Source organism: Montipora foliosa, chromosome 3 (assembly GCF_036669935.1).
Source record: "Montipora foliosa isolate CH-2021 chromosome 3, ASM3666993v2, whole genome shotgun sequence".
Classification (NCBI taxonomy): domain Eukaryota; kingdom Metazoa; phylum Cnidaria; class Anthozoa; order Scleractinia; family Acroporidae; genus Montipora; species Montipora foliosa.
In genome coordinates, this window is record NC_090871.1 from 20245707 (window position 1) to 20255574 (window position 9868).

General features: G+C 39.6%; 1 protein-coding gene across 1 annotated transcript in view; it reads left to right on the forward strand.

Annotated features, from left to right (window-relative positions):
* Positions 1 to 4914, forward strand: part of LOC137994593 (tachykinin-like peptides receptor 86C) — an 18773-nt gene extending 13859 nt beyond the window's left edge. The window contains exon 4 of the mRNA XM_068840196.1: positions 3933 to 4914. Coding sequence (XP_068696297.1) covers positions 3933 to 4136 — 204 coding nt within the window. The 3' untranslated portion in view covers positions 4137 to 4914. The remainder of the gene's footprint in view (positions 1 to 3932) is intronic.
* The last annotated feature ends 4954 nt before the right edge of the window (positions 4915 to 9868 follow it).

The following is a 9868-nucleotide window of genomic DNA, read 5'->3' on the forward strand; positions in this document are numbered from 1 at the left end:
ATTTTCGTTAGCCGTGGAAATGAGTTCATTCTCGGCTGGAGGGTGACCCAATGCCCCTACGATTGAAATATTTTCTTTAATAACTCTTGACACTAGTTTCAAATGAACCTTAAAAGGATACTCGTAGAAGTGAACCCCGAAAGGTAAGCTCGCTTACTTGACGCAAACTCGATGATTGAACACAGGGGTAACCCTGCTTTACCCGGAGCTTCCATCTGTATCGTTAGCTTGAGTCAACCCTTTCCCGTAACTTTCTGTTGTTATAACTACTATATTTTGACGTCTGTGATGAGAACATGCGTGAAGTGGTTCACAAACGTCACATACGTATGGGACGTAATAAATGGCTGAGGTCTCTTATGATTAGCTATTGTGCAAACACCCACTAAAGCCCCTCTGCGAGGTGCTTCTAAAAATAGAAAGTTACGGGAAAGCGTCGACTCAGAGGGTTAAATATAACAAACTTTGTGAGAAATTAAAAACTTTCATTTCCAAAAAACAGCCATGTAATACAAGAAACTTAATCAAGTAGAAGAGATAAAAAATATATTTGAACTTGAAAACTTTTCGTTCTTTAAAACTGCTACAGGAGAAAAACTCTACACTATGATCTTCATGCTTAAAAAGGGGTAGTTTCAGAAAACTAAAGAAATCCCATGCAAAATGAAAGACTGGCCATGGTTACATGAGGCAAATCTAAACAACCCGAACGCAAAGAAAAGCCGATTGCGATATGATCAAGCTCGATCGAAAACGGGTTGCGAATCAGTTCAGGGGTAGAGCGCAACCGAGCAAGGGGGTTTCAAGTCCAGCAATAGACCTCTATCCAACCCCCTCATGTCCTGTCAACAAATAAAAAAGAAAAGAACAGAAAAAGTGCCGACCAGAGTGATGACCCAGGAGAAAAAATCAATATTAAAACCGCGGAGAGACTGGCGCGACCAAAATTGCGAAGTTGATTAAGCATAAATGAAAATAACACTTATTAGAAACACTTTTATCAGGTGTATCCTATGACTTCTGAAGTAAAACGACAACTTTGGTTACTTACATGGAATAAAAAGCTGGTAAAAATCTTTCTTCACTCCATAACTTTGCAAAGTCAACCGTAAACGTCAACTTTGCTTACGACAAAATAACTCAAATACGACCCAAACTGTACACGTGGCCTGGGCACGAGATACGAGAACGAGTGGGCTGGAACTAGTTGTAGTGTTTGTTCCTATTTTATGAATACCTTATTTGTTAGATAATCTGTAAACCTGTAATCATTGGTTCGCACAGTCACCCTAATCCACGGTCACGTGATTATATCATTATATCATTGTAAATAGATTAGTTTAATTGAGTTCTAATAAAGCAGTTGTGTAGAAGCCTCGTCCCATTTCTTTGCATACTCGACAGTAGTACTCCGAACCCCAAATACACAACAACTGGCGACGAGGATGGCACTCTTGGACGATAGAATCCTGTATTCCCGGTTCAGAAGACTGGAACGCGTACTGCGAGCGTTTCGATCAATACGTGATCGAAAACGACATAAAAGATGAAAAGAGGATGGTGGCTACATTTTTTACGTCGATAGGCAGCAAGACCTACAACGTTTCGAGATACTTGCTAGCCCCAGCAAAGCCATCCAAAGCAAAGTTGGCAGACCACGAGCCTAAACCGATCGTGATCGCCGAACGATTCCGCTTCCACAAGGTGTGGCAGCGTTCAGCGCACCTTTAAAAAAATGTTCAGAACATTGTGCCTTTGGCACATTCTAAGACGAAACCCTAAGCACATCCAGAAAAGACTTTGGTGGGAGAAAAAGCTGACGTGGAAAACTGCTGTGGAAATAGCTCTGGCAAGGGAAGTTGCTGATAAGCAAGCCAACAACTTCAGAAATTCGCCCGCAAGTGGTGGTATACATTTTGTAAAACCACCGCATCTGCCGAAAGGGGCCGAGCCAAAAGGGCCGTGTTTCCGTTGTGGCAAAGACCACATCCCACAAATATGTCGATTCAAAGACGAATTGTGTCGGAGCTGTAAATAAAAAGGGCACATCGCCAAAGTTTGCAATAAGCAAGCACCCACCTCATTAGGTGTGCACACAAATGGATCATGTTTTGGACAGAATTGGGGAAGACAATCAGCCCGTTACGTGGGAAACGATGCCTCTCCGCAGGAACATGAAGACGACTTCAAGTTGTTCCAAATCCACCAAGAAAACCCTGAGTCATCCATCATGGTTCCCATCAAGGTGAATGGTGAAGAATTTCAATGGAGTTGGACACAGGCATGTCCTTGTGTCCGAGGAGGCCTGGAAGAAAAAGTTATCGAAAATTCCACTGGAGGAATCTCAAATGAAATTAAGAACCTACACTGGAGAAGCCCTAGAAATTGTCGGACAAGCATAGGAGAACGTAACCTAAGTCATAAGAGGAGGGGAAGCGGGCCTGTTGGGAAGAGACTGGCTTAAGAACATTAACTCTTTTTTCTGCTTTCCCAACCGCGAGAAAGCCGCTCCAAAATCAGCCATCGCCAAAAAATGTTCTTTTTTTTTCTCAAAAAATATTTAAAGTTATGGGGAAAGCAATACATCATTTTAAAGCTAGGAAAATAAGCTCTCCAAAAGCATATAACTTATTTACAGAGAATGAAACATTTTATAAAAACGAAAGTTCAAAGAAAATATTTAAGAAAAATAACACTAAAAGCAGTCTCCCAGACAAAATTTGGTCATTTTAACGTGGATTACGAATTTTTGGATGCAAAACTAAAATCTTCCTCAATTTATCTGCTTTCTTGGACATAAATGTGACCAAAAACTGAGCAGGCAAGAATATTTTCAGTATTTTGTAGTAATCCGATTAGCGATAATGCGTAACAAAATAATCCGATCTCCGAGAAAGTGTTAAATTTGCGACCCGTTGCCAACGGCAACGAGACAGATCGCATTACGAATAATTAACCTCTGTTTGCCAAAAACCACCCAAATAACCGTTTTTTCGACGGAAAATTCATCCCAGAGGATAAAACAATTCACTGGACATGTAATCAAGGTAAGTATGTTCGAGCGAAAGCAAAAACAAGCGAATATTTTGAGGGAAAACACAATTCTGTGAGATCGCAATAACATGTGGCGAAGTCATGCAATTGCATCGCTTCGAAAATATTCTTACCTTTTCAGCGATTTTAACGCTTGAAACTCCATCCAGTGAACCACAATCCTTTTCTTTATCATTTTCGAAGCCTGTAGTGTACTTTTTGGGCCTAAACACTTTAGTAAAACCGCTCCGCGGTCGGTTGAAAATTTCGCCATCGCACGGCTTCAAATTGCCTGAAGTAGAATGCCAGTCATGTAGGCGTCCTGAAATCTAGAAAGCCGAGATTTGCAGGGAAGCTGGGGCGTTTTGTTCCAGCTATTCCCATATCCTTTCAATGCTACATTATCATGCAAATACAATACACATGAAATCTTAATCTCGGGAGACTTGAAGAGTTAGCTGATTAGGTCTATTTTATTAAAGTGCAGTTTTATTTTAAGATTTTACTTTAAGTGTGCTGCTTCGAGTCAAGAAATCCCCTTCTTCTCCTTAGCTTTTTCTTTTGTCGATCTGTCCGTCGGTCAGTCTGGCCCTCCTTCTCTCCATTCATCCACTCCTTCATTCATCCATCTATCCATGCATCCACCAATTAATCAATCAATCAATCAATCAATCCATCCATCAAACCATCAATCAATCAATCAATCAATCAATCAATCAATCAATTCACGAATCAATCAGTCAATCAATCAATCCATCAATTCTTCAAATGCCATGACATCCGGCCGTCATGGACACTGTTTCTGCTTGAAGCAGCTATTCGCTTCTAGGAACATCCACTGTATTTTTCAAATATAGACCTCAATGGAATCTTAACTCTTAATTTCTTTCAACTTCTAGAAGCACAGGGTCAAGCCAATTATTCAACTGGTGCTGAAAACTTATTTGGTGGACCAAAAATATGATCCCAAATATGGCAAGAAGATCTCAGTCCAGATGAGTGAAGAGATCAAGGAGCAAGTCAAAAAGATTTGTTATCACCGATCCAAAATCGCTTGTCAAGTTATTGTCGAGATTTTCGTCAACAAGACGTCAAAATTGTGACCCGGAGCGCTTGGGACTCAGCCTTTTATCTTTTTGCGCAGTAAGAGTTCAGAAATTACCATTTATATGCAGTTGGGATTGTTTTCGAAATTTACCGTGAATCAGGGCTGTTGTTCGCCCCCAGTCATGGGCTGCTAGTAGCAGCAAACATTTTATGATTGTCAACTTGGTTGCAATGTGAACTGTAACCCTGATCTGCTGAAATCTTACAAATCGACCAAAGGGAGATGGCGTGGTCCAGTGGTTGGGGCGTTGGGTTGCATGCGGTTACTCAAGGTTTAAATTCCGTTCTAATCTCTGGGTTGGTTTTGTTTACGGTTCTCCCGGATTTAACTCTGCCACATTTTGTGAATAGCTAACTGGTTGCCTCCTGCCAGTTGGGATTCTCAATTATGTTCTTTCAGGGTATTAAATGTGGGATGCCCGTGAACTAGCTTGATAGCGAAGTGCCCTTCTACTATAGAGCGTTTTCACTCACGTGACCAGCAGCCATATTGGATTAGTAAAAAAAAAAAAAAAAAAAAAGTATTTGCATAAAAATAGAGTTCAATTCCTGGAGGATTAGTTTGGTACACCATCATGGCCGCTATTTCTTTGTTTTGGAATACCAACATGGCCACCATGACGTCATGTGAAAACGCATTTACTCACAATTAAGGACATTATTATCCAACATACCAGCAAGCCATGAAGGCATTTATTTATTTTATAACACTTTCATTAATTTTCATGTCCCCCAAAACTTCTCGTAAAGCCAGTGTTGATCTGATTGCGCCAAAAATTCAACTCATTCCATTTCTCGTGATTTTTTCTGCGATTTTTTCAGCTGTCGGATCACCTGTGCGAGGTTGGTTACACGGGTGATCTTCACCGCGCACTGGGGATGCGACAGTTTTCAAAAAAATCGCATCGCCATCGCAAGCAAAAATTCGCTCGTGAAGTCGCGGCAGTGTTGATCTTATGGCGAATGCTCGCGATTGACAAAAACAATTCACTTTTACTGACTAACGTTACTTCCACTGTGATTGGAGCAAAACTTCAGTAGACCTTTTTCCTACGGTAACCCAAGCATTATGTAAAATGGAAAATATGGAAATCAATTTGAATTAAATAACAGTGTTGATCTATCACTTTGCGGCCTTGCCCCAGCACAGTCACAAATAGATTTACTTTAGCTACACTTTGCGCGCAAAACAAATAAAGTTGATCCAATTTTCACCAATCAGAAGAAGCCATGTCACACGTGACTGCTTCTATCGTGTTGTTTTCAGGGACTTGACAACTGATTTTCGCGGGGACAGATATTCATAGACTCATTTGTGACTGTGCTTGGAAGCCCACCTATGCCATAACAATACTCTTATCTAACTCACTCTTGTTGAAATCAATTAGCACTGGAAAGCGCACGGAAAGTATGGGGAGAGGAAAAACTATTACGAGGATCACTATCAAAGCTTGAAACTCCATAAAAACAAATATCACATGCTCTTTTAACACCATGGTAAATTCTCGTTATGTTATGTCAGTGAACATATCAGATACAACAAAGACAACATAATGATTGTCGACAAAAGGGATTGGCAATTTATGTACATACTATGCGAAGAGAACTTTCAACTTACAATCATCGCTCTTTGTATTAGCTTCGACTAGACACTGACAAATATGTATCTATACTTGAACTCGATTGTTCACCCAAGGTGTAAAAGTTGACATTCAAAGTCATTTAAGCAGATTACAAGATGTTTGTGAAATATAAGTGACAACATATGCTCTAGTCAAAACATGCTGCAGTTGACATAGGCATTGTAATAGCTAATACAGAAAAAAAAATTCAGCTGCGATGCTTGCGCTCTCGATTTTTCAGACAGTTTTTGTAGCGCTCCAAAGCCAATACATATGCTCTTCTGTCACTTGTTTTTTTCCTTTTCTTTGTTTTTTTTTTTTTTCAATCACATGGCTTTTCTCAGACACGTTATGAAAGAGGGGCAGTGAAGCCATTGACATAAACTCTGATATAAATCAGCGATCATTGACATTTCTTGTAGGAAAGAGGAAAAAGATGTTACTAATAAAACTTGAGAGACAAAAATAGTAATCACGTTCGTTAGCTCATATTTTGTTAAATTTCTGTGGTCGGTGGCATTTGAACCGAAACAAAGCTCTCCTCAGGAGCGAGTGCTTAGTAATGCCGGAGTCTGATTATTCGTGGATGATCAGCTTTGACATTTCTTTCACTTGCACATAAACTATTGCATAGCATTCCTTTCATCTTCTCCCTAAACCTTTGACTTGACAAAAATAGTAATCACGTTTTATAGCTCATATTTTGTTAAATTTCTGTGGTCGGTAGCATTTGAACTGGACCTAAGCTCTCCTCAGGAGCGAGTGCTTAGTAATGCTGGAGTCTGATTATTCGTGGATGATCAGCTTTGACATTTCTTTCACTTGAACGTAAACTATTGCATAGCATTCCTTTCATCTTCTCCTTGAATCTTTGGTTTATCAAAGCATAGGCAAACGGGTTGACAGCTGAATTGAAAGCAAGAATGATGTGAGCTATTGGAATTGCAACATCGCTGATTGTGCATAGGCCAAATTCCTTCAAAACGTGAATTACGTGGTCTGAAATCCAGGTAGCTTCTAAAAGTGTAGTAACAGACAAAACCATCAAGGTCACTCGTTTCCGTACTTTTAGCACACCCTGTGTAAGAAAAAGGATGATACGATCAGATGCTGGATAAAGGACGGTGCTGACATTTTGAGCCTCATTTGAAATTAGTGTCAAGAGAACATAAAGAAATACTTTAATCGTAGGGGAATCTTGTCACCGTCCAGCCGGGGATGAACTCATTTCCACTAGTAACGAAAATATGACTCAACTGATTCTCTTTATTTAATTGGGATGAAGTTTCATTGCAGAACGTTTAATGTTTGACAAATTTGTTTTACTCACTTTCTGTCGCGTGATCAGCATGATTAATATAAAGAGCTAACCTTGACCCTTATGTTAAATCAACAATTTCCAGACCGTATGAGTCATTATATGGAACAGCGCGGCACGTTTTCGAGCCAAAGATGGAAGCCGGAAGTGAACATTTTGTATGAAAGGAAAGTGTTCTCAGCTCCCAGATCGTCTCTAACAGAGAATAGATACTTAGCAATATAAATGTGTTAATGTTGACCAACACAAGTTAGAAGCGAAAACAGTTCACTTCCATCTCATGCTTAAGCTCTCTTAACAGTCCATAACCCAAGAGTAAGAATGTTGTTGAACCCAATTCAAATCTCCCGGAGTTAAGACTAATTTTGAATCGTATTTGCATTATAATGTAGCCATCAAAGTTAAGTGATGTTGCAATACCTGGAGCAAAACGTTTTTTTCCCAAATGTTTGAATTGGGTAAAACATTGAGTTAGCCGATTTGGTTTGTTTATTTTTGAAAAACAGACAATCTGACGCTGATGGGGACTAGACCAATTTGGGTAAATCGTACACTTGGGTGATAGACTCTTGGCTCCTATCATAATAATGTGGGCTTTGACATGAGAGCAATTTTCAATTGAGTGTCGAAAGTAATTAGCGAATTGCTTTGGTTTTGCATTACTTCATTCAGTTATTGGTTGACATTACTGGCGCCACTTTTTCAACCAATCTGAAGTGAAACCAAAACCAATCGTGGCTTGGGCATGCACATTTTCCCGCGCTTTATGTCGGCTACGTGTAATTACTTCGAGTTTTGACTGGCTTACTGGATTGACTCCGTCCTTTTTGATTGGCCAAAGTAATTACTTTGCTTTTGGTTTGAAACTCGATTGAAACTCGCTCTGATACATAAATGCCGAGTCGGAGAAGTTTCGAGGTTGTTTTCTCTTCATCGGAGTGTCCACTTGGACAAATGCGACAAATGCGCTGGTAATAATTTCATTCATACCTGCTGCTGAAATGGTCTCCCCTCTTGATCGTCACGTTTGTACCACAAAGTGTACACAACAATGGAGTAATACCCAATCAACAACAGGGATGAAATGCCAACAAAGGTCGCGTAAATAAGCCAGTAAGCCTTTTGCAGTTCTTTATCATCCCAAAAGTGATTACAAGACCTTACAGCGATCTCCCTTCCAAAGCTCTGCATGACGAATGCCCGGGAACTTAACAGAGCTGCAAGGATCCAAGTACCTGGGATAATAACCTATAGGATCATGGGATGCATGAAACTTTTAACAGTTTATAAAGAAATTTAAGGAGAACGAGTTACAGGAATACAAAAGTAAACTATTAATCTTCGAATCGAAAGGGAAACGAAAGTATTATTTTAATCTTGATTGACCACAGGTTAGTATTTACTGATTAAAGTCAGCTTTTCTGGCTTAAAAATGCAATGAGAAAGGGACAAATACTCCAGTTGAGAGCAGAAGTATGAAGCTTAATTTCTATTTCATTTGAAGGACCAGCGGATTCATTTGCCTCAATAAGCCAACGTTTTTATGGTGTTTCTACCCTTTGATTCAGATTTGATCATACTTCCCCAAAGGCCTTTTGAAAGCAACATTCGAAAAAACTTGAAGAAAATCAATTGTTTAATACTTAACAGGTTTTTTTAAGAATGAGCAATCCCTTTTGTTGCTCGTTACTGGGTGTAGAGTGTTTTTATTTGCGTGATCAGCCTCTTTTTTAACAAAAATCAAAAGAAATTATTCGCATTAGAATTGAATTCAATTTATGAAGACACTAGTATGGGTGGAAATAAAATTATAAGGAAATTTGTGAAAGAGAATCTTCGTATGTAAATGACCGCTAATCTTTTGCACGGTTAATATACCGTATACGCTTTTGTAGGATAATCATCGCACCTTCAAGTTTTGCCAAGTGAGTTTTCGCTGAATTGAAAGTGGATAAACTACAGCCCAGTAGCGTTCCCTTGCAATAGCAATAAGAGTGATTACGGAACAATTAGATCCGATCCACGTCAACGTCCTCAACGACAGGCAAATTGCATTCCCGGGCATTGCATCAGGGTTATTAAGAGAGTGATGGTAGATGAAAAATGTAACCAGGAAGGTAGGATAAGCGATGTCCGCCACAGCGAGGTTCAAAAGAAGATAGTTGAAAGGAGTCCTACGACATAAAAAATAAATTAATAGAACGCAACCGATTCAATCAATAGCTCTGAAGGGTATTGTATCAGTAAACCACCTTATATCTCAGTGATGTTACGTTTCCCAGCAAAGGGTTTTACGATTGTGGTTAATAGGGAGCTAGAGATCTACGACGACGACGTCGACGAAAACGCCACAAAAGAGTGATATCATTGGTTGAAAGAGTATAAATAATCGTGCTGTTCGTGCAGCAAGGATTTTAACTCATATTTTTGCGGTTCTCTGCGTGACGACTACGTGAAATCACTCAATTTTAGTTTTTGACGACAACGTGAGCATGCAACAGAGAATCTTTCATTCTCTATTTTCAGTCTGAAACCGCTCGTACCAATTTATTTTTAGGATACTTCGCCCACATTATACGACGTGAACGAGATGGAATAATCGTGAAAGACTTTTACTAGGGCGAAGTTCTATTTTGAGGGGACTTTTCGTCGACGTCGCCGTCGTAGATCTTAAGGTCCCTATTATGTGCTCGGTAAGCTCCGCCTTGTTGATTTAATTAAAGTTTAATTTAACTCGTTCTTTTTTCTACAGTCACAGACTTCCACCCTCAAACTCTACACCCTCCCT